At 30.9% G+C, this 21399-nt stretch overlaps 6 protein-coding genes across 18 annotated transcripts in view; 1 reads left to right on the top strand and 5 right to left on the bottom strand.

The window, feature by feature from the left end:
- Positions 1 to 37: 37 nt before the first annotated feature.
- LOC108742667 (GPI mannosyltransferase 3) lies at positions 38 to 3202 on the bottom strand. Of its 3 annotated transcripts, XM_018477953.2 has the most exons (9): positions 3127 to 3202; positions 2120 to 2373; positions 1811 to 2066; positions 1194 to 1341; positions 860 to 1141; positions 705 to 806; positions 464 to 649; positions 207 to 410; positions 38 to 152 (listed from the first exon to the last, which is right to left on the bottom strand). In XM_018477953.2, the coding sequence occupies exons 2-9, from the start codon at positions 2366 to 2368 to the stop codon at positions 59 to 61; spliced, it is 1521 nt and encodes a 506-aa protein (XP_018333455.1). In that variant the 5' UTR covers positions 2369 to 2373; positions 3127 to 3202; the 3' UTR covers positions 38 to 58. The 3 variants fall into 3 exon arrangements, with proteins under 3 accessions (XP_018333455.1, XP_018333454.1, XP_018333456.1); XM_018477952.2 differs by lacking the exon at positions 3127 to 3202 and having other exon boundaries at positions 2120 to 2456; XM_018477954.2 differs by lacking the exons at positions 464 to 649; positions 3127 to 3202 and having other exon boundaries at positions 2120 to 2456.
- Positions 3134 to 4352, top strand: LOC108742669 (PRADC1-like protein). Of its 2 annotated transcripts, none has more exons than XM_018477959.1 (4): positions 3134 to 3223; positions 3537 to 3673; positions 3727 to 3842; positions 3897 to 4352. In XM_018477959.1, the coding sequence occupies exons 2-4, from the start codon at positions 3569 to 3571 to the stop codon at positions 4183 to 4185; spliced, it is 510 nt and encodes a 169-aa protein (XP_018333461.1). In that variant the 5' UTR covers positions 3134 to 3223; positions 3537 to 3568; the 3' UTR covers positions 4186 to 4352. The 2 variants fall into 2 exon arrangements, with proteins under 2 accessions (XP_018333461.1, XP_018333459.1); XM_018477957.2 differs by having other exon boundaries at positions 3173 to 3347.
- Positions 4353 to 4979: 627 nt separating this feature from the next.
- Positions 4980 to 7095, bottom strand: LOC108742668 (regucalcin). 2 transcript variants are annotated; one of them, XM_018477956.2, is made up of 5 exons: positions 6914 to 7095; positions 6111 to 6270; positions 5523 to 5936; positions 5283 to 5461; positions 4980 to 5212 (listed from the first exon to the last, which is right to left on the bottom strand). In XM_018477956.2, the coding sequence occupies exons 2-5, from the start codon at positions 6265 to 6267 to the stop codon at positions 5042 to 5044; spliced, it is 921 nt and encodes a 306-aa protein (XP_018333458.1). In that variant the 5' UTR covers positions 6268 to 6270; positions 6914 to 7095; the 3' UTR covers positions 4980 to 5041. The 2 variants fall into 2 exon arrangements, with proteins under 2 accessions (XP_018333458.1, XP_018333457.1); XM_018477955.2 differs by having other exon boundaries at positions 6910 to 7094.
- Positions 7096 to 8601: 1506 nt separating this feature from the next.
- LOC108742663 (regucalcin-like) lies at positions 8602 to 14451 on the bottom strand. Of its 7 annotated transcripts, none has more exons than XM_018477939.1 (7): positions 14282 to 14370; positions 12587 to 12682; positions 10702 to 10861; positions 10108 to 10521; positions 9867 to 10045; positions 9576 to 9786; positions 8602 to 8696 (listed from the first exon to the last, which is right to left on the bottom strand). In XM_018477939.1, exons 2-6 carry the CDS (start codon positions 12650 to 12652, stop codon positions 9616 to 9618), a joined length of 990 nt encoding a protein of 329 aa, XP_018333441.1. In that variant the 5' UTR covers positions 12653 to 12682; positions 14282 to 14370; the 3' UTR covers positions 8602 to 8696; positions 9576 to 9615. The 7 variants fall into 7 exon arrangements, with proteins under 7 accessions (XP_018333441.1, XP_018333444.1, XP_018333443.1 ...); XM_018477942.1 differs by lacking the exon at positions 8602 to 8696 and adding an exon at positions 12515 to 12558 and having other exon boundaries at positions 9525 to 9786; positions 12620 to 12682; positions 14359 to 14446; XM_018477941.1 differs by lacking the exon at positions 8602 to 8696 and adding an exon at positions 12515 to 12558 and having other exon boundaries at positions 9525 to 9786; positions 12620 to 12682.
- Positions 14452 to 15098: 647 nt separating this feature from the next.
- LOC108742665 (regucalcin-like) lies at positions 15099 to 20186 on the bottom strand. Of its 3 annotated transcripts, none has more exons than XM_025974769.1 (5): positions 19805 to 20186; positions 19170 to 19363; positions 18576 to 18989; positions 15477 to 15655; positions 15099 to 15413 (listed from the first exon to the last, which is right to left on the bottom strand). In XM_025974769.1, exons 2-5 carry the CDS (start codon positions 19324 to 19326, stop codon positions 15243 to 15245), a joined length of 921 nt encoding a protein of 306 aa, XP_025830554.1. In that variant the 5' UTR covers positions 19327 to 19363; positions 19805 to 20186; the 3' UTR covers positions 15099 to 15242. The 3 variants fall into 3 exon arrangements, with proteins under 3 accessions (XP_025830554.1, XP_025830553.1, XP_018333447.1); XM_025974768.1 differs by lacking the exon at positions 18576 to 18989 and adding an exon at positions 15718 to 16131 and having other exon boundaries at positions 19805 to 20184; XM_018477945.2 differs by lacking the exons at positions 18576 to 18989; positions 19170 to 19363; positions 19805 to 20186 and adding exons at positions 15718 to 16131; positions 16322 to 16523; positions 16730 to 16981.
- A 403-nt stretch (positions 20187 to 20589) lies between these two features.
- The window catches only part of LOC112904547 (regucalcin-like), a 2547-nt gene continuing 1737 nt past the window's right edge, over positions 20590 to 21399 (bottom strand). The window contains exons 3-4 of the mRNA XM_025974762.1: positions 20933 to 21130; positions 20590 to 20872 (exon numbers count right to left, since the gene is read on the bottom strand). Coding sequence (XP_025830547.1) covers positions 20702 to 20872; positions 20933 to 21130 — 369 coding nt within the window. The 3' untranslated portion in view covers positions 20590 to 20701. The remainder of the gene's footprint in view (positions 20873 to 20932; positions 21131 to 21399) is intronic.

The following is a 21399-nucleotide window of genomic DNA, read 5'->3' on the forward strand; positions in this document are numbered from 1 at the left end:
TTTTAATACTGTACAGAAATATGTTTCTTTTATGTATTCTAAATTAGAAGGAGTTTTACTAAAAATTTATAAGTTCGTAAATCATTACGTAGGTCCCAATTTTTTCTTCTATAGGAACATGAGTATGGAAAATTTTATAAATTAAATTGTATCTGAAAATATGGTTAGAAAGTCTATATGTAAATTATTTATTTTTTAAACATTACCTGCTTAAAATATCTTTAATAAATGGTACTAAAACATCGAAAGCTACAATATGTGATGGAAGAGGTCCTTTTGGAGGGTATTCATCCCTTAGCCATTTATTCGGGTTTTTATAAAAATTTTCGGTTTCATCAATATAAGTAACCGATTTCTTTAAATTCGGTTCACATGTTAAGAACCTTGTTGAGACATTTACATGTAAATGACTGAAATATTAGAAAAAATAAAATCACTTTGTTAAATTTTTTTCCCGAGTTACCTATATAAAGGAGTTGAATGGCAAGGCATTAGGAATAAAAAATTGGAAGTTTTTGGATTTTTTAAAGCTAAATTTCTTAAAGGGAGCATCACATCTATTGTCCCACTTTGATGGACACAGCTTAAATATAAAGCTGGTATTAAATTGCTGACGAAAATGGTTCCTACTACCAACCAAATAACTTTTCTAAAATTAGAGGTCATCATATGTATGTGAAATGAATTAGAAAACAAACACCTACTTATCTTTTTTACGGCTCCATTGTGATAAGTAGTTAGAGTTTATATAAAGCATTATCGGTAAAAGTGGTAATATAAACCTAAACTCTTTGTGGGGTAAAATACTAAAATAAAGAGAATTGTAATTAAAAAAGTTAATTTCAATTTCTTCAATTACCTGTAAACACCTACAGTAAAGACAATACAAGCCAAAAGTATAAGTTCTTTAGGATAAATATATCTATTTCTTAGTATATGAACTACTGCAAGTATAAAAGGAAAAATTTGAATGCCCAATAAAGTGGGAAGTCCTGATGATAAGTACCAATACCAAGGGTGAACTCCATAAAAAGTTGCAATGTCTTTTATGATATTAAATTTTAAAAATTCAAAGCTTGTTATTATAAAAGAACCATGTAAAACACTATCAATTGCTATTGATAAAAGTAGGACCAAAGATCTTGAAAAAAGTTTTCTTAAAATTTCATATCAAATTGTGGAGAAATGCATACCCAATTGGGATGTACTGCTTCCAAATAATGAAGAAAGCACTTTCTTTTGATAAATAAAGGTGATAAACACACAATGGAAACCACTGGATAGCTGCAGTAGGTCTGACAACACAAAGTATTCCAACAAGAAATACAAATTTGTAATTTCCTTAAAAGCAAACAAAGAAAAATAGCTATTAAAGGCAATTTTTTATATTTTTCTATTGGAATATTAAGAATTTTAGGTAATTTTTAGATTATATATCAGACTAAGATAGAATTACTCTTCAAATTTAAAATGGAGAAGTTAAAAATGTGTAACATTATCTAGTTTACTATTACCTAACACAACTTAATAATCCACAAAACGCTCAAACGGCGTCCCACTTAAATTTTCAGAAGAAGTTAAACAGTCAAAATTAAACACATAATTTTCTTAATTAAAAAAATCGAATAACATTTCCTTTTGCTATTGAATAATTTTGGGAATATTTATCATTGAAAATTAGAATCAGAGAAAAACAAAGTATCACATTTCCTTATATCTATCTTGTACAAATGTGGGAGATAAAAGGCCTTATAGCTATCTTGTACATATGCGGGAGATTATTTGCCTAGACCCCCATTAAAATACACACCTGGGACTGAACAATTGGGTTTCGTTATTTCTCCATGGTAATTACCACGGTTTTTCTCATCCCAAGGAAATAATGTCAGTGCAATTGTAGTTAAACATGTTTCAAATGTATTAATTAAGGTTCTGGAAGCACAATAAAACCAGAACCAAGAAAATACAATCAAAAATAAAGCCCAATTTTTTCTATTAGTCCATCTATATAAACAAAGATCTGAATATGCACTTAATACAGCTTGCAATATTCGTGGGCCCATTACCTAAATTTACTGTATCAAAAAGAGACTAATGTTGTTTATAAAATGATACCTACAATGGCAGTAGGGAAGTCCACACTCAAAACTTGAAGGATTTTATAAAGTATAGCAATTAGTAAAGGATAGACGTAGCTCCTTATGCCTAGAGTCCATTCCCAAGTTAAATAACCGTAATTAAAAACCAATCTATGAGCAACTTCTAAAGATTGCCAATACTCATCAGGTACAAACCATGTTTTAACAATATACACAGATAACAACCGAATAAATATCAATATAAGGAACACTTTGGCATCTTGTTTCATATTAACTAATTAAAATAAAAACACATTAATCACATTTAAAACTTTTAAATATCAGTCTTTTTTCATATAAATTGTAGGTTAAGTTTAAATCAACAATAACAATAGATAAGAACAAAAAGAAGTTTGTTGTGAAATCTAACGTACAGCGTTGTCAGATATATCAAAAGTGTTTGAAATATTTGAACTGGTTAGAAATAAATATAAATGTACATTCACCATTAAAAAATACTTTTTATTTATTTTAACTTATCCGATGACTAGCTCAAACAAAGTTCTTCGATAAAACACATCATTATTTCCTTATAATTGTGGCAGAATTTTCATTTTTCTCAGAAATGGTGCAATTATGAAAAACTTATATGAGAAAATAGGGGTGTTTTAAACATTGTATAAAAAGTTTGTTATATTTTATTGATTTTATTATTGCAGGATTACTTAATTTTATTAAGTTAAAGGTCTCATTATTAAGATATAGTAATGATTCTGTCTTTGATATTAAATATTTTGAAATTCAAAAATTATACTACATAAGCAACGTTGGATATCATTCCTGTTGAGCACTGCAGCTAATTGCACATCAAAATGTTTATTATGAATGTAATCAGCTGTAACTTAATTAAGGAAAAAGGACGTGGATTATATCTTTATATAGACACAACATCAATATGATCTATTATCACGATTATCATCTGATAGTATTACGTGCTGGTATTTAATAAATTATCAATAATATATGAGCATATGACATATTGACATACCTATCAATTGACATGCTTGTGACTATTTGAACAAACTAAATGTGAAGAGGCGGTTTTATCTATGAGGCGATTGTAGTCCTTTGTTTAATTTAATTATGTATGTATAATTTACAATTTATAATACCCCTTAATTATGTATTCAAACAAAGATGAATATATTGAGCGTTTGGCCATGAACGTGCTAGTTTTCTTGAGTTTTATTAAATTTTCATCAGCAGGACGTAAGTTTCTAGAATATTTATCTTAACTCTCGTTAAGAGATTTTCTCAATTTTATTACGATCCTAATTTAGTTTATCAGTGAGAATATATTATACACTTAGCAATCTTTTAAGCTGTGTTAACAAATCACTTGGTCTTAAAAGTGATTTGATAAAGTGTAATACTGTACTGCACATTTTTGTTTTACAGCAAACGACTTGCACTTGCAAGATGGAGCGACAATGGCTGAAATTGTTGGGGGCGATATATTTTTTGAGATAATAGATCCCTTAGAATTGGAATATACATATAGACTAAGGCCTGCAAAAGATTTTGGGCCTACTTTTGTATGTCTTCCAATTTTTATACTATTTGGACCTAATTGTATCTCTTTTTGTAGAATGAATCATTCCAATTGAAGAACACCCTTTTAGTGCCTGCCAAACCAATTGATGCTTGTGATGAATTAGAAAACATTGATGATGTGGAAAGAAATGTAGTCTTAATTGAAAGGGGGTAATATCTCATTTCTTTCAAAATACTTGTATGAAATTAAAAGGAAAATTGTAGGAGTTGTTCCTTTAAAAGGAAAACAATCATGGCAGAAAAAGCAGGTGCCAGAGCTGCCATAATAACAGACTTGGCGAAAGGTTCAGAGGAATATTTGATAGAAATGATTGATGATGAAACATTAGATGAAACACACATTCCAGCAGGTTTTCTGGTTGGAAAAAATGGTTTAATGATAACAAATACTTTAAACAAGTTACACAGAACCTATGCTGTAATAAATTTGCCTGTAAATTTAACTTTTACGCCAGTACATCAACTGGTTCAACCACCTTGGATAGGATGGTAAAAAACCTATAACAGTATTTTGGCAATAACTTGTTAACTAAAGCAATATTTTTGTAAGATAAAGAAAGTATTTCTTATACAACTACCCTCTATCTAGTCATATAAAGGCTCAAAGTTTGTCAACAAGGCATCTACATATGTTGAATGCAATAAAGTAATTGTTACATACTTATGCATTTTTTTTATCAACTAATTGTAAGTTGTTGCAAAAGAATATCTAATTTCCATGCAGACTAAATAATTTTCAAAAATATATAATAAGTTTATATAGTGCGATGACGTTTGAAAAGGGAATGACGATTCTAATTGCTTTGCAATGCGTAGGATGTTACTGTAAATTTGGCTATCCCACACATCCCATTGAAGTCAATAAATTACAAAAACCTCACTGTTCTCATAATGAAAACAGTAAGAGATTGTAACTTTTGTAACTTCAATATGTGTTTGATTAGAAAAAAAATAGTACATAAAATAGGTTTTTTAGATTTTAAACCATTTTAATCACGTTCCCATCATTCTATGGAATCACAATTTTAAAATGTATAGAGGTGGTACTTACACACCTACAGGTCATTTCATATTAGATTTGTCAGTAGTCTCCTTTGAGATAATCAAATATGCAATAAAAATACACTATATGTTGTACCATTTGATTGTCAGGACGTTGTTCTTTTACGTATTCCGTCGTTTTGAAATAGCCAGCTGTTTAAAATTATTTTAATTTCATATTGAAATTACGCTATAGGGCATTAATTAACACGATTAATGCTGATATTTATAAGAAACAATTAAGCGTATTAAAAAGAAAATTGTTTTTATTGTTTCTAAAGTTAAAAAGTTGTGTCGTTAGTTGATGATTATATAGAAAGTTTAACTTTGTTTGATGGTAACCCTTTTGATCCAGTATTAGTAACTCGATATAAGCCTCCATGTACAGGAGGTTCTAAAGTTCTGCCCTGTTGTGTAACACGAGCGGTGGTAACATAAAGTTCATCAAGATTTAGACCACCGAATGCTACAGACGTTACCTAAAAATATGCTACATTTTAGTACAATAATTAAATGCTTTTTTTAATAAACATTTTATAAATTTATTACTTGTAAAGCGGGAATCTCGATAGTTTCTAGCAAGGTTTCAGGTTTTCTGGGGTCAATTTTAATAACCCTTGAACCGAGGAACACAGCAACCCACAAATTGCCGTCAGAGTCAATGGTTTGACCATCTGGGAAACCCGGAATGTTATGCTTGCCAAACGTGAATATTGTTTGGCGATTGCCTTTAATTTTAAAAATATTCAGTAATGCTAAACAAAATTGATAATCGTAATATAAACGTACTGATTGTGCCATTTTGTTGGTCGTAATCAAATTGATCGACAGTTCGTCTACCAGAATCTATGTAGTACATTTTTTTTAAACTGGGATTCCATGATAATCCGTTAGAAATGTGCACTTCATCTATGTGTTTCTTAAGTTGAGCTTTTTCAAAAGAATAGAATGACCCTTTGTTTGACGGGATATCCCCGTTCGGAGTTTCTATGGCCATGGTTCCCGCCCATAATCTACCCGTGGGGTCAGCTTTGCCGTCATTGAAACGGACTTGGTTGTCCGGAACTCCGACCAATTTTTCCAATTTTGTTACTTTATTGCTTGTTCCATCCCAAACAATAAGAACAAGTTCATTACCTATACTAATTACATAATAATTCTGTTTTCCCTCCACGGGTATGATAAGCGAAACGCTGTTGCCATCTGAAAACAAAAGTTTATCAAAGGGCAAATACATCTCTCCAATGATAAGAACCTGTTTGCCAAAAAAAATTGTTTTATTGAAAATCCTTTCTCAATTATTCATTAATAATCCTGACTGATTCTAAACGTTATTATATAGATAATAATAGTTAATTGCTTTTATTAACAATATACCTATAACAGCTTTGTGGTGACTATTTGTAACAGGATCATATCGGTGAATACTGTTTTCGAAAATATCTACCAAATACAGACTTTGTGTTGTTATGTCCCAATGTGGACCTTCTCCCAAAACAAAATTTTCTAGAATTCTGTCAACTTTTGGTGCCATTTTCTAAAAAATTTAGGTATATTACTATTACGCACTTATTTATAATTCTATTTGAGAAGTTAACAAAAAAAATGTTATATCAATTATGATACTGAAAAAAGGCAATAATGAATAACATATGGTACCAGAAAATTTTTCCAAGATAACTGTAATTGCATTCAATAAGATGCATATATTATAATATTGTATTAAAATAGCTTAGAAAACGTGTAGGTATATATAAATGTGCACACAGAAGCACTTTGAAAAATTTGGTTAATTTTTTTGAGCATGACTGTACACATCTGAGAATTTTCCATGATGAAAGTCGATAATGTTTTCATCCACGTAGTACATGTAGTGTTTGTTGTAGTTACATTTATCAAAATAAATGCAAGTACACAATGCTTATGTAATTATTAAATAATTTGCAGACAAAACACTTGTACTATTTTAAAATATATCAGTAATGTTATAGATGAATGCTGTTGCATCTTTCATTTATTTTAATTTTTAATTACAATTTCGACAAATGCATGTCTAGAAATTAGTGGCAATTAATTAAAAAAATATTTCTAAAAGTAACTGCTAACTCAGGGAATACTTATATTCAAGTGCCTGCGTATAAAACATAAAAAACTAAATATGTTTATAAGTACTTACCTACCCGACTTTAAATTTTTATATTAATTATTAGCCGGACAAACTAGGCTTTTGAAACTAACGTTTGTTCTCAGGACACTGTGACATTCGTATTTAGCAAAATAATTACAATCGAGTTATATACATTTAAAATGTACTGTACATAATACCAGATAAACAGAGAACCTTCGACCTTGTTTTGCACTGTATTATTAACAGCCATTTTCTGGCTTGTTTATATTTTAATTTACAATTAATCGGTTTTTTAATGGATGGTTTTAGTGGCAGTGGCGTAGACGTAGTTGCGTAAATCGTAATTGTTTTTTTTAAAGATCGCTACACCAATCTTTATCTAGTAATTAAGTAATTAATTAAAGTATATAATACCTCTTAATTATGTATTCAAACAAAGATGAATATATTGAGCGTTTGGCCATGAACGTGCTAGTTTTCTTGAGTTTTATTAAATTTTCATCAGCAGGACGTAAGTTTCTAGAATATTTATCTTAACTCTCGTTAAGAGATTTTCTCAATTTTATTACGATCCTAATTTAGTTTATCAGTGAGAATATATTATACACTTAGCAATCTTTTAAGCTGTGTTAACAAATCACTTGGTCTTAAAAGTGATTTGATAAAGTGTAATACTGTACTGCACATTTTTGTTTTACAGCAAACGACTTGCACTTGCAAGATGGAGCGACAATGGCTGAAATTGTTGGGGGCGATATATTTTTTGAGATAATAGATCCCTTAGAATTGGAATATACATATAGACTAAGGCCTGCAAAAGATTTTGGGCCTACTTTTGTATGTCTTCCAATTTTTATACTATTTGGACCTAATTGTATCTCTTTTTGTAGAATGAATCATTCCAATTGAAGAACACCCTTTTAGTGCCTGCCAAACCAATTGATGCTTGTGATGAATTAGAAAACATTGATGATGTGGAAAGAAATGTAGTCTTAATTGAAAGGGGGTAATATCTCATTTCTTTCAAAATACTTGTATGAAATTAAAAGGAAAATTGTAGGAGTTGTTCCTTTAAAAGGAAAACAATCATGGCAGAAAAAGCAGGTGCCAGAGCTGCCATAATAACAGACTTGGCGAAAGGTTCAGAGGAATATTTGATAGAAATGATTGATGATGAAACATTAGATGAAACACACATTCCAGCAGGTTTTCTGGTTGGAAAAAATGGTTTAATGATAACAAATACTTTAAACAAGTTACACAGAACCTATGCTGTAATAAATTTGCCTGTAAATTTAACTTTTACGCCAGTACATCAACTGGTTCAANAAATATCTAATATTAAAGAAAAATTAACGGATTTTATGAAGAAATTTTAAGGAAATACGTCGAAATAGACGCTCATTTTTTATTTTAGAAAAACGAATATTAATTATTGATTTAAATTTAATTAGGCAGAAAAAGTAATTAAGGAAAGTTGTTTTACATAGCGATTTTGACCTTTAACATAATACTTTATTACTGTTTGTTTTAAACTGTTTACTAAAAACAGCATAAGAATTTGTTAGAAATTTCAACTTTTTCTTACTTTTGCTAACAGAGGAAGTAAGGAGATTATTATAAATTTAAAATCTTACACTCCATATCATAGAATACAAATAATATTGTAGCCAATCCTTAGTGCTTTTAATAAATTAATTTATTAATTAATACAGAAACTAACGTAAGTGTAGAGAATTATTTATCTAAAAATCGGTTATTTATATCATTGTAGATTGATATCGTAGTTTAGAGAGGTTCTCAACAAGGGTGACGGGAGGTACTGATTCCCAAGTCTAGAAACAATTTAATTTTACTCATATAATACATGAGCGCTTTCAAATTCTTATATTGTAGTTCAGTAGAACCCTTACTATCTCAATACTGGGACACTGGCCGCATGGGCGTAGATAGGTATAGGCAATGGGGGCACTGCCCCCCTAATAAGATCATTTTCCCCCCTGATGAGTCACGAAGCTTGTAACGCAAATTAACGAGCAGGTTATTTTTTGAAAAGTTTTCTTTTGTTTTAATGTTTACATAATATTTTTTAAATGTAAGATGTAACTGTATTTAACTTTAATATAATTTTTTAGTCCTAGGGTCCTCACAGGATTTATCCTTGAAGAGGGGTTTGATAAACTTTCTATTTAAAAATTAAAACTTACGATTACTTGAACTATATATGTAGGTGAGATTTTTTATAAAAACAAAATTTAATTTAAAATATAATAAAATTTTATCAATTTCAAAAGGTGATATTCCTTCTTATCTTATCTATAGGTTCGTATTATCCTACCTGACTACTTTTTATTGAATTTTGAGGGGAGTATTCACTTTTTGAATGTATGTTATCGCTTACTTTATTTTGTTGAGGCGGAAGTAGAAACTTCCCATTCACGCATATGTGGATTGAGTCATTCATCCGCTCTCATACTAAATAATAATATATTGATAATGTTCAATGGAGATAAAGAACAAGCGCCCAATGAATAAAACTAAAAAAATTTTCAAAACCTATCTATCCAGAAGTTTTTGCGTGATGCGCACAGCTAATTGTAAGTATCATTTTGCTTAAAGCATATATGTACATAGATTTTGTCGTGGGGTATTGATTAACACGATGAAATTTAGTATTTATTAGAAACACTCAAGTAGTAATAGGAAATTTATACCTTTATTGTTTCTAATGAGTTGTGTCATTAGTTTTGCTTACTATACAGAAATTTTAACTTTGTTTGATGGTAATCCCTTTGATCCAGTGTTCGTAACGCGATATAAAGCTCCATCTACAGGAGGCTGCAGATGTTTACTCATTCTTGTGTCACGACCAGTAGTAACATAAAGTTCATCAAGATTTGGACCACCGAATGCTGCAGACGTTACCTAAAAATATGTTGTATTCAAGTAAAACAATTAAATGTCTTTTGTTGACAAAAATTCTTATAAATTAATTAGTTAGGTACTTGTAAAGCGGGTAACGTGACAGTATCTAGTAAGGTTTCAGGTTTTCTTGGGTCAATCTTTATAACTCTTGAACCGAGGAAAACGGCAACCCACAAATTTCCGTCGGAGTCAATGGTCATACCGTCTGGTATCCCCGGAATGTTATGTTTTTCCAATGTGAATATTGGTTTGCGATTGCCTTTAATATTAGAAATATTTTAAAATGTTAAACAAAATTAATAAACCTTAATATAAACGTACTGATTGTGCCATTTTCTTGGTCATAATCAAATTCATCGACAGTTCGTCTACCAGAATCGATGTAGTACATTTTTTTTAGATCGGAATTCCACGCTAATCCGTTAGAAATATGCACTTCACCTATATGTTGTTTAAGTTGGCCGTTTTCTAAAGAATAAAATGCCCCTTTGTTTGGCGGGACATCCCCGCTTGGAGTTATTACGGCCATGGTTCCTGTCCATAGTCTACCAGCGGGGTCAGCTTTGCCGTCATTGAATTGGACTTGCTTGTCCGGAACTTCTACTAGTTTTTCCCACTTTTCTATTTTATTGCTTGTTCCATCCCAAACAATGTGAACAAGTTCATTATCTATGCCGATTATATAATCGTTCTGTTTTCCCTCTACTGGTATGAAAAATGCAACGCGATTGCCATCTAAAAACAGCAGTTTATCAAACGACAAATATGTCTTTCTAATAAATAATAATAAAACCTGTTGCCAAAAACAAAATTTTTGAATCTCCTTTTCCAATTATTGATTAATAATAATGACTGTTTGTAAAGGTTATACAGGCAAAATAGATAACCATGTTTTATTAATAAGTAATAAATTACCTGTGACGGCTTGGTGGTGACTTTTAGTTACAGGATCATACCGATTAATACTTTTTCCAGGACAATCTATGAAATATAGGTTTTGTGTTGCTACGTCCCAATGCGGTGCTTCCCCGACAATAAAATTTTCAAGAACTCTTTCAACTTTTGGTGCCATTTTCTAATATAAGGAATGTGTAGTAAAACTTACAACCAGCTTAGCCTGCCTAAGTGAAAGCTTGAAGCCGTTTATTATTTTTATTTAAGGAGTTAAACGAAAACAGGAATAGCAAGTAGCACTAAAATTTTCTAATTGAAGTTTAAGAATTAAGAGCTGTTTTTGGAAAGCAAAGGTAAATATTTTGAAAGCGAATAATAAGAAGTAAAATAAATCGATATTTTGCTTATTACATTTAATTCAATATGCTATGACAATGTAACTAAACTAGTTTGAAAATGCATGTAAATAATGGGCCCACAGAACATCATGAAAGTAATTATGATTTTCTTTTGTGAAGCTGGATGTGTGTATGAAAATAAATGCAGGTACCCAGCATGCTATTTTATGATTAAATATGTTTATAATGTAATCCAGTTCAGTGTTCAATGCGTTCTAAGGTAGGGGGCTCTAAGGCTATGGAGACTTCGTAAGTTTTAAAAGCATTTCTGTTAATCTGGCAAATAATCATAATTCTTCAATACCCTTTTTTCGAAACAGAAAGAGTCGTTCTAAAATATTTTGACTAATCGAGTAAACATTATTACATTGAAAGTAAAGAAGTCAATCTTACATGAACGCACTACCGGTATGAGAAATATTGTGCAGGGCTTTAAGTTTTTCCTCTTTTTTTGAAAAATTTAACAATGAAATTTTCTCTATACACCAAGAGTTTTAAACAAAATATGAGGATAGTGTTTTAGGTAACTACTGGCTTTCAAAGAGTGCTCCAAAAATTATTTGGAAATGATGAATTTCTTTAGGGAATTTTTGGATTTCATTTTTACAAGAAACTACTTCCCGAGTAGTAGTATTTCTAAAATTGTCACAGCTTCCTATCTCTTTCTGACCAATTCAGTTACTGTTGTGAAAGCCGAAAGGCCTTTCTTGAAGTGCAAAGTTACCTATGGAAAACTATTGGACAAGAAAGACTCAGTTCCCTAGTTATAATTTTTATTGAAAATGACGAAGCAAAAAAGATGAGGAAAAGCAGGTAGGAGAATAGAAGGTGCTATCAAAATCAATAAGAAATAGGGAAGATAGGTTGGTAGGACACCTTTTAAGACATTAAGGGCTAGTTAGAGACGTATTAGTAGCAGAAACAGGAGTTAAAAGAGGTAAAGATAGACTAGGTTACTGTTCGCAAATAGTTGAAGATGTAGGTTTGTAGGCTGCTCGAGTTTTTGAGGAATGCGAAGACAGGTTGAAAATAGGAAGAAGTGGAGGTACGTGTCTAACCAGTGTTCTGACTGAATACATTATAATTAATTTCATGTGATTGTAAGTTTACGTTTGGAATAAATTTATTTCTCTCTCCCATATATTTTGCATTTCCCCTTAGAACAAAGTATATTGAACGTAATTACGCCACTACTCTATTCGTAAGTGAAAGATTCCTAATTTTATTGTTATATTTGAGTAATTGTAATACTTAAGTTCTATGTATAACTTCTAGGTATTACATGCAATATAAAGCAAGATTACTAAAACTATCCCTATTTTAGCCTTTAACAATACTGCCGCTAATACATGCGATTAAAATGGATAAGAAAAACCGAATTCGTTATTCTCTCGAAGATATAAATAAAGCTGTTAACGTTGTTTAGTTCTTAATACCATTTAAAGCAGCCAGCAAGTTATATCATGCACCCAAATCGACCCTACGGGAAAAAGTAAAAGTTAGAACACCTTTAGAGAAGAAATGGGGACCAGAGAACATACTAACAAGGGAAGAAGAAAATTTACAGGTGACATGGCTATTTTGGATTGCAGCCTGTGGATTTCCTGTAACAAAAACGAAGTTGTTAGATAGTTATCGATAGCTGTTAGATATATATCGGTTAAAGAACTGGATAGGCCTAATGATTTTCACAAACAGCAGATCCGGACGGAAATGATACGAATTATTTTTAAAGAAAAGACACCAAAAACTGGCTGCAAGGATTTCCCAGAACTTCACTTCAACAGCTTAATAAAAAATCACATTCGGCAGTGTTTTATAGAAGTAGGGACTTTATTAGAAAACACAAACAATCGTAACGTAACATTTGGTTTCAGTCGTGCATTTAATGGCCACCAAAAAGGCATTCTTCCTTACCACCAAGAGAGACAAAGTTTTAGTCAAAAAGGGCGATGAAATGGTAAATTGTAAACGTAACGAATTTTCCAGTATCTGTTTGTATTTATTTAACAGCAAAAAAACAATTTTGGCCTACAGCTAAAGAAAGTATTGCTAAGCGTAAGCTAATGAAGGATAAAGTATTTGCAGTTGCAATGTTCTCTCAGTGGCAACAATGATATAAAAAAAAGAAAAGAAAACGCAAGAAAAAGATCTAAAACTACAAAGAAAGAATAAGTGTGCCCTAAAGAAGGAAGTGGAAAATGAAAAGAAAAGGCAAAAATTGTAGTTCCACACAAGTTTACTAAAAGAATTTAAAAGGGCGGCGACTAAGCTATAGAATGTTACGAAGAATATGTTTTCCATAGAAGAAAATGTAACAGCCATTGATCTTTTAACCACTAATGAATCTTCAGCATCAAAACTTTTGGAAGAATCTTGGTATTGCACATTGTGCGACACTGACAAGCTGGACATGTGCCCTTGTTGTTCCTGTCTGAAATACCATTATGAGACTTGTTTTGGTAACAAAAGATGATACGGAAGAAACTGACTATTTTTTAGTTTAATATTAATTAAATGACTTTTAACATATTTCAGTAGTGATTAGATATTTATACTTAATATGATCTCTTTTATTATCGAAAGCAACAATAAGGTTATTGGGGTATATTGGTTACTAAATTATTTAAAATGATGCTCAGGGTACGCAAGGTGCTAAAGGTGCCGTTAATAGGTACGTACGTTTACCTTGTTTTCTCAATAAAAGAGATTCACACCGCTGCAATATTTGAAGATCATAATTTCTATAACACTTATTAATTAACCCTTAGGTAACGCCCGATTCTTTTGAAGAATAAAATTGGAAGAGCTTGTGACAAAGTGAGATTCTAGGTAAAATTTAAATCTGATTTTACAAAATGGACTTCACATTGTTTTAGAAACATGAGAGAAGGATCTTCACTGGTATCTACAGTACAGTACATACAATATAATCTATGTAGGTATTCATATTTAGATCAGCAATTCGTTAATATAGTGCGTTTAATGGAATATACACCTTTGTAACTGTGCATGTCTAATAAATCTCTAAATCGTAAGATATACAGGATGAGTCTTTATCATAGGCTATGAACATATTTGTATTAGTCTTTATTCTGTTACGCGAGCAACACGCTGGTTATTACAATTACCAACGTATTTATATAAAGTAAAAACAAGAAGTCAAATATTCAACAAAACTACATAAAAAAAATTATACTCACTCGAATAAATTTGAACAAAATAATTGAGAATGATTATTTTCTTCAAAATAACTTAAATTTTTTGCCTAAATACTCACTTTCGACTTTCAGGTATTGCTCTTTGCTCCGCACTTGTTTGTTACTTAAATATCACCGATAAAATTATCAAATTGTACACTGATAATCACGTGCAGAAATTACAACACTTACAGTTCTTGTCGTATATGTGTATGAAATCGTAAGTATTTACACGTTCTCTCCCTTCTAACCCATATCTTATGTAATTATAGTACCTATCTCGTATTCTCCGTAAAATCGAAATTAATTTTTTAAATCACAATTTTTTTTTCTCTTAAATAATAAATGACAGTCGAATGTGGTTCTAACAATTGGCAAAATATTAATATAAAATTTTTTCCAAAATTGTTTATCCTTTGTAAATAGATTTTATAATGAAACGATTATAAAATACATATAAAGTCAACCAAACTTTTTTGTTACATTGCAATATTTTTATTTATTGTAATGTAACAAAGTACAAACAAGTATTTTTTACTTTTTAAATCACAATACAAAAATTTAGTACATCTATTAAGCTTTAAATCAAAATAAAAATCATGCAACTGAAATAAACCGTAAGCGACATTAAAAAAAACTTGTGAAATAAATTAAAGAATTTTCATGGTCTCAAGTCACCATATGTATGGTTTGTAAAATTTTTTACGTAAGACGGATTGTAAGAAATCGATTATGAACCCATTTCTTGCCCTTCCCTTCCCGTTTGAAGTCTTACATAATTAATAGATGGCTTCTAACAATAAAATAAAATATCAAAATCTGTACAGTAGTTTTTACGTTATTATTTTATTTTTAAATACAGATTTCGCAGTGGGGTATCAATTAATAGCATTTATTAATGTATTTACTGGGAAGTGTATTTTAAAGGAAAATTATACTTGTATTGTGTCGTTAGTTTTGTCAATTATACAGAAAGTTTGACTTTGTTTGATGGTATTCCTTTCGATCCAGTATTCGTAATTCGATATAAAGCTCCATGTATAGGAGGCTCCAGGGTTTTACCCTGGATTGTAATACGACCGCTAGTAACATACAGTTCATCAAGATTTGGACCACCAAATTCTGCAGAGGTTATCTAAAAATATGTTGTATTTTAGTAAAACAATTAATTTTTTTATATAAAAAAAATTGTAATTACTTGTAAAGCAGGTAACGCGATTGTTTCTAGTAAGGTTTCAGGTTTCGTTGGGTCAATCTTTATAACTCTTGAACCGAGGAAAACGGCAACCCACAAATTTCCGTCGGTGTCAATGGTCATACCGTCTGGTATCCCCGGAATGTTATGTTTTTCCAATGTGAATATTGGTTTGCGATTGCCTTTAATATTAAAAATATTTTGCAATGCTAAACAAAATCAGTAAACCTTAAAATACACGTACTAATTGTGCCATTTGCTTGGTCATAATCAAATTCATCTACGGTTCGTGTACCAGAATCGATGTAGTACATTTTCTTTAGACTAGGATTCCACGTTAATCCGTTAGAAATATGCACTCCATCTATATGCTGTTTAAGTTGACCGTTTTCTAAAGAATAGAATGCCCCTTTGTTTTCGGGGATATCCCCATTCGGACTTATTACGGACATGGTTCCTACCCATAATCTACCTGTGGGGTCGGCTTTGCCGTCATTGACTTGGATTTGTTTGTTCGGAACTCCAACCAATTTTTCCAATTTTGTTATTTTATTGCTTGTTCCGTCCCAAACAATAAGAGCCAGTTCATTTTCTACGCCGATTATATAATTATTTTGTTTTCCTTCCACTGGTATTATAAGCGAAACGTTATTGCTATCTAGAAACAACAGTTTATCAAAGGACATCTTTGTAATGATAATAACCTGTTTGCCAAACAAACTTCTTTATTGAAAATAATTTTCCAATTATTATTTGTTAATAATCATGACTGTTTGTTTCTAAACATTATACATATACATACACATAGATAGTAATACTTAAGTAAGTTTTTGTTAATAATAAAGTACCTATAACAGCGTGGTGGTGACTATTAGTAATAGGATCATATCGATGAATACTTTTTTCGGAAATATCTACCAAATACAGACTTTGCGTTGCTGTATCCCAATGCGGACTTTCCCCCAAAAGAAAATTTTCTAGAATTCTTTCAATTTTTGGTGCCATTTTCTAAATATGTAGTTACATACAACCAGCTTACGATTGCCCTAACTGAAAGGTCAGAGCCATTATATTAAAACTTCAGATTTTAAGAATTAAAAGTTGTTTTTTTGGAAGCAATTGTAATACTTTGAATGCGAATTTTTTCGTAGTTCTTATCCGATTAACCCCCGGTGTTACAATTAGTATTGTATAAAAGAAAAATTAAAAGTAAGTGTTTGACAAAATTACATATTAAAAAAAAAATATATACTCACTGGATAAACAATACTAATACAATTACTTTCTTTTGGAACTACCTATTCACTAACATTCAGGTGTTTTGTTCTGTTTGATCCGCTTTTGTTTGTTGCTAAAATATCACTGATAAAATTATTTACCTATGCTGATAAATGCTCCCTGACTTTCATATTTTTGTACTCAAGAAATTGTACGTATACATTTGACAATCGCAATTCCTGAAATGTGGTTTGTACCCTTGCACCTATAATTTCTTATTACAAAGCACTTAGATCATTAAGATACATTGGATTTCGAACAGGGTATTTTGAATAGGATCGAAATTTTTGGAAATAATCATCTACAATTTTTGATTTCGAAACATTGTACAATAATTAGATACATCGAACAGTGATCGTAAGAAAATTTTCGGCGATTTCCAAAATATTATAGAAAGAATTCGAACTTACACATTTTCTAAAATTCTGGTTTTCGATTCTGTGCCAAAAAAAGGATTATATAGGTATATGCCGAAAAATAGAACATGAACTTATTTTATGATGTTGATAATACAGACACGGCACTTTATATTTAATTACTTTTGTAAATATTGGGGGTTTATTTTAAGTTAAAATAAATATTTTATACCTAATATGATCTCTATTATTACCCAAATCAACAATAAGGTTATTGGGGTATATTAGATACTAAATTAATTAAAATGATGCTCAGGGTACGCAAGGTGCTAAAGGTGCCGTTAATAGGTACGTACGTTTACCTTGTTTTCGCAATAAAAGAGATTCACACCGCTGCAATATTCAAGGATCATAATTTGTATAACACTTATTAATTAATCCTTAGGTTATGCCTGATTCTTCTGAAGTATAAAATTGAAAGAGTTTTTGACAAAGTGAGATCCTAGGTAAAATTTAAATCTGATTTTACAAAATGGACTTCACATTGTTTTAGAAACATGAGAGAAGGATCTTCACTGGTATCTACAGTACAGTACATACAATATAATCTATGTAGGTATTCATATTTAGATCAGCAATTCGTTAATATAGTGCGTTTAATGGAATATACACCTTTGTAACTGTGCATGTCTAATAAATCTCTAAATCGTAAGATATACAGGATGAGTCTTTATCATAGGCTATGAACATATTTGTATTAGGTCTTTATTCTGTTACGCGAGCAACACGCTGTTATTACAGTTATTAATGTGTAATGCATATATATATAAAGTAAAAATAAAAGTCAATTATTTAATAAAATTACGTAAAAGAATTAATCTCACTCGAATAAAATTTGAACAAAATAGTTGAAAATGAGAATGAGAAAAAGTGAATTTTAAAGGAAAGTTATATTTTTATTGTATTTGAAGTATTGTGTCGTAAGTTTTGTCGATTATACAGAAAGTTTGACTTTGTTTGATGGTAATCCTTTCGATCCAGTATTCGTAACTCGATATAAAGCTCCATCTACAGGAGGCTGAAGATTTTTATTTACTCTTGTGTCACGACCAGTAGTAACATAAAGTTCATCAAGATTTGGACCACCAAATTCTACAGAGGTTGTCTAAAAATATGTTGTATTTTAGTAAAACAACTTTTTTTTAAATATAAACATTTTCTAATTACTAGTAAAGCGGGAATCTTGATAGTTTCTAGTAAGGTTTCAGGTTTTCTTGGGTCAATCTTTATCACTCTTGAACCGAGGAAAACAGCAACCCACAAATTTCCGTCGGAGTCAATGGTCATACCATCCGGTATCCCCGGAATGTTATGTTTTTCCAATGTAAATATTGGTTTGCGATTGCCTTTAATATTAAAAATATTTTAAAATGCTAAACAAAATTAATAAACCTTAATATAAACGTACTAATTGTGCCATTTGTTTGGTCATAATCAAATTCATCTACGGTTCGTGTACCAGAATCGATGTAGTACATTTTCTTTAGACTAGGATTCCACGTTAATCCGTTAGAAATATGCACTCCATCTATATGCTGTTTAAGTTGACCGTTTTCTAAAGAATAGAATGCCCCTTTGTTTTCGGGGATATCCCCATTCGGACTTATTACGGACATGGTTCCTACCCATAATCTACCTGTGGGGTCGGCTTTGCCGTCATTGAATTGGATTTGTTTGTTCGGAACTCCAACCAATCTTTCCAATTTTGTTATTTTATTGCTTGTTCCGTCCCAAACAACAAGAGCCAGTTCATTTTCTACGCCGATTATATAATGATTTTGTTTTCCCTCCACTGGTATTATAAACGAAACGTTATTGCTATCTAGAAACAATAGTTTATCAAAGGACATCTTTGTAATGATAAGAACCTCTTTGCCAAACAAACTTTTTGATTGAAAATAATTTAATTTTGTTTATTAAAAATCGTGACTGTTAGTTTCTGAACATTAAATATATACATAGATAATAATACTTAAGTATGTTTTTGTTAATATTAAATTACCTATAACAGCGTGGTGGTGACTTTTAGTCACGGAATCATATCGATGAATACTTTTTTCGGAAATATCTACTAAATACAGACTTTGTGTTGTTATGTCCCAATGTGGACCTTCTCCCAAAAGAAAATTTTCTAGAATTCTTTCAACTATTGGTGCCATTTTATAAATATGTAGTCACATACAGCTATTGTCCTAACTGAAAACTCAGAGTTATTCACTGTTTTTATTTAAGATGTTATAATACTAAAAAAGGACATAATGAATAGCATTGTGTATTAAAACTTCTTAACATGAGTTTAAGAATTAAAAGTTNTGGTGCCATTTTATAAATATGTAGTCACATACAGCTATTGTCCTAACTGAAAACTCAGTTATTCACTGTTTTTATTTAAGATGTTATAATACTAAAAAAGGACATAATGAATAGCATTGTGTATTAAAACTTCTTAACATGAGTTTAAGAATTAAAAGTTGTTTTTGGGAAGCAATTGAAATACTTTGAATGCGAATTTTTTTTGAAAATTATTAATGCAATTTATTCGTAGTTCTTATCCGGTGTTACAATTAGTAATATATAAAATAAAAATTAAAAGTTAGTGTTTGACAAAATTACATAATTTAAAAAAAATGTACTCACTGGACAAAAAAATTAATACAATTACTTTCTTTTGGAACTATCTATTCACTTTTGGCACTCAGGTGTTTTGTTCTCTTTGATCTGCTTTTGCTTGTTACTAAAGATATTACTGATAAAAATATATACTTATGCTGATAAATGCCCACTGATCTTGATTACAGCACACAAGAAATTATACGTTTACATTTGACGATCGAAATGTGGTTTGTACCCTTGCACTTATAATTTCTCATTACAAAGCACTCTAGATTATTAAGATACGTTGGATTTCGATCAGTGTATTTTGAACAAGGTCGAAATTTCTGCAATTAATCATCTGCAATTTTCGGTTTCAAAACATTGTGTAATAATTAGATACATCGAACACTGATCGTCAGAAAATTATAGAAAGAATTCGAACTTACACATTTTTCAAAATGAAGCAATCAAAAACTACTTGCAAATCCAAAATAACTGATGAGTGTTTAAAGTCGCTGCAGTGACTTCCACTCTAAATCTTGTATTGCACTTAAAATGCTCAATTTTATTACGTATATAATCTCAGTTTTATTGTTTCTTAATTGGTAGTTAAATAAAATAGAAAACATTTGATTATTACATTGTAATAGATTTCTAATCTATAGGGACGCTACTTAGACTGCTAAGGTGCGATGGAACAGTTTTTATTAGGGTTTGTTTTAAAGCACTGCAGTGCAATGAGAACTGTATCGATGCGCGGCTATTGTAAATTTCACGAAATGTTCCAACCCTTCCCCTCCCTCACCCTTAACAAAAAAAACTAAAAAAAAAATGATGAAAATCTATTCAGTAGTTTTTGCCTGAAACGAGTACATCGACGGATATCTAGTTATCATTTTTATTCATACAGATTTCCCTGTGGCGTATTAATTAACACGATTAAATTTGAATTTTGACTTTGTTTGATGGTAACCCCTTTGATCCTATATTCGTAACTCGATATAAAGCTCCATTTACCGGAGGCTCCGGAGTTTTACCCTGGAATGTAAAACGACCGCTAGTAACATAAAGTTCATCAAGGTTTGGACCACCAAATTCTACAGAGGTTGTCTAAAAATATGTTGTATTTTAGTAAGACAACTTTTTTTAATATAGACATTTTGTAATTACTTGTATAGCGGGTATCGCGATAGTTTCTAGCAAGGTTTCAGGTTTTCTGGGATCAATTTTAATCACTCTTGATCCGAGGAAAACAGCAACCCACAGGTTGCCGTCTGAGTCTATGGTTTGACCGTCTGGCATTCCCGGAATGTTATGCTTGTCAAACGTGAATATCGATTGGCGATTGCCTTTAATTTTAAATAAAATTATTTTGCAATGTTAAAAAAATGGCGAATGTCTAGATGATGGCCCCCACCCCCAAAGAGGAGGTCTCCCCCACCACTGTACCATAAAAATTTCGTGGCGGTCTCAACCCCATAAAAAGTTATGGGGTTGAAAGTTGATTATTTTGACAATTTTCACACACTATAATTCAAATAAAATTCAATAAAAAAAATATTTTCAAGCGGGTGGAAGTGGGGGATCGAAAGAGGGTGGTCACTTGAACAAAACCCGATAACCTAACCTAACCTAAC

Source organism: Agrilus planipennis, unplaced genomic scaffold (assembly GCF_000699045.2).
Source record: "Agrilus planipennis isolate EAB-ADULT unplaced genomic scaffold, Apla_2.0 scaffold173, whole genome shotgun sequence".
In the NCBI taxonomy this organism is placed as follows: Eukaryota; Metazoa; Arthropoda; class Insecta; order Coleoptera; family Buprestidae; genus Agrilus; species Agrilus planipennis.

Excerpts from the sequence above, each read along its gene's own strand:
- LOC108742663 (XM_018477939.1), bottom strand. The coding sequence starts at position 12,652 with ATGTCACCTGTAAATTTTCTTCTTCCCTTGTTAGTATGTTCTCTGGTC. Across the intron at positions 10,046-10,107 it reads CCAAGAAAATGGCACAATCA|GCAATCGCAAACCAATATTC; the intron begins GTACGTTTATAT and ends CTAATATTAAAG. Across the intron at positions 9,787-9,866 it reads TCACGTTACCCGCTTTACAA|GTAACGTCTGCAGCATTCGG; the intron begins GTACCTAACTAA and ends ACATATTTTTAG.
- LOC108742669 (XM_018477957.2), top strand. The coding sequence starts at position 3,260 with ATGTATTCAAACAAAGATGAATATATTGAGCGTTTGGCCATGAACGTG. Across the intron at positions 3,674-3,726 it reads AAGATTTTGGGCCTACTTTT|AATGAATCATTCCAATTGAA; the intron begins GTATGTCTTCCA and ends CTCTTTTTGTAG. Across the intron at positions 3,843-3,896 it reads GTAGTCTTAATTGAAAGGGG|GAGTTGTTCCTTTAAAAGGA; the intron begins GTAATATCTCAT and ends GGAAAATTGTAG.
- LOC108742668 (XM_018477956.2), bottom strand. The coding sequence starts at position 6,267 with ATGGCACCAAAAGTTGACAGAATTCTAGAAAATTTTGTTTTGGGAGAA. Across the intron at positions 5,937-6,110 it reads TCACCACAAAGCTGTTATAG|ATGGCAACAGCGTTTCGCTT; the intron begins GTATATTGTTAA and ends TTTTGTTTTCAG. Across the intron at positions 5,213-5,282 it reads TCGAGATTCCCGCTTTACAA|GTAACGTCTGTAGCATTCGG; the intron begins GTAATAAATTTA and ends GCATATTTTTAG.
- LOC108742665 (XM_025974769.1), bottom strand. The coding sequence starts at position 19,326 with ATGGCACCAATAGTTGAAAGAATTCTAGAAAATTTTCTTTTGGGAGAA. Across the intron at positions 18,990-19,169 it reads TCACCACCACGCTGTTATAG|ATAGCAATAACGTTTCGTTT; the intron begins GTAATTTAATAT and ends TATTGTTTCTAG. Across the intron at positions 15,656-18,575 it reads CCAAACAAATGGCACAATTA|GCAATCGCAAACCAATATTC; the intron begins GTACGTTTATAT and ends TTAATATTAAAG.
- LOC108742667 (XM_018477953.2), bottom strand. The coding sequence starts at position 2,368 with ATGAAACAAGATGCCAAAGTGTTCCTTATATTGATATTTATTCGGTTG. Across the intron at positions 650-704 it reads TGGAGCCGTAAAAAAGATAA|AAAAGTTATTTGGTTGGTAG; the intron begins GTAGGTGTTTGT and ends CTCTAATTTTAG. Across the intron at positions 411-463 it reads CATTCAACTCCTTTATATAG|TCATTTACATGTAAATGTCT; the intron begins GTAACTCGGGAA and ends CTAATATTTCAG.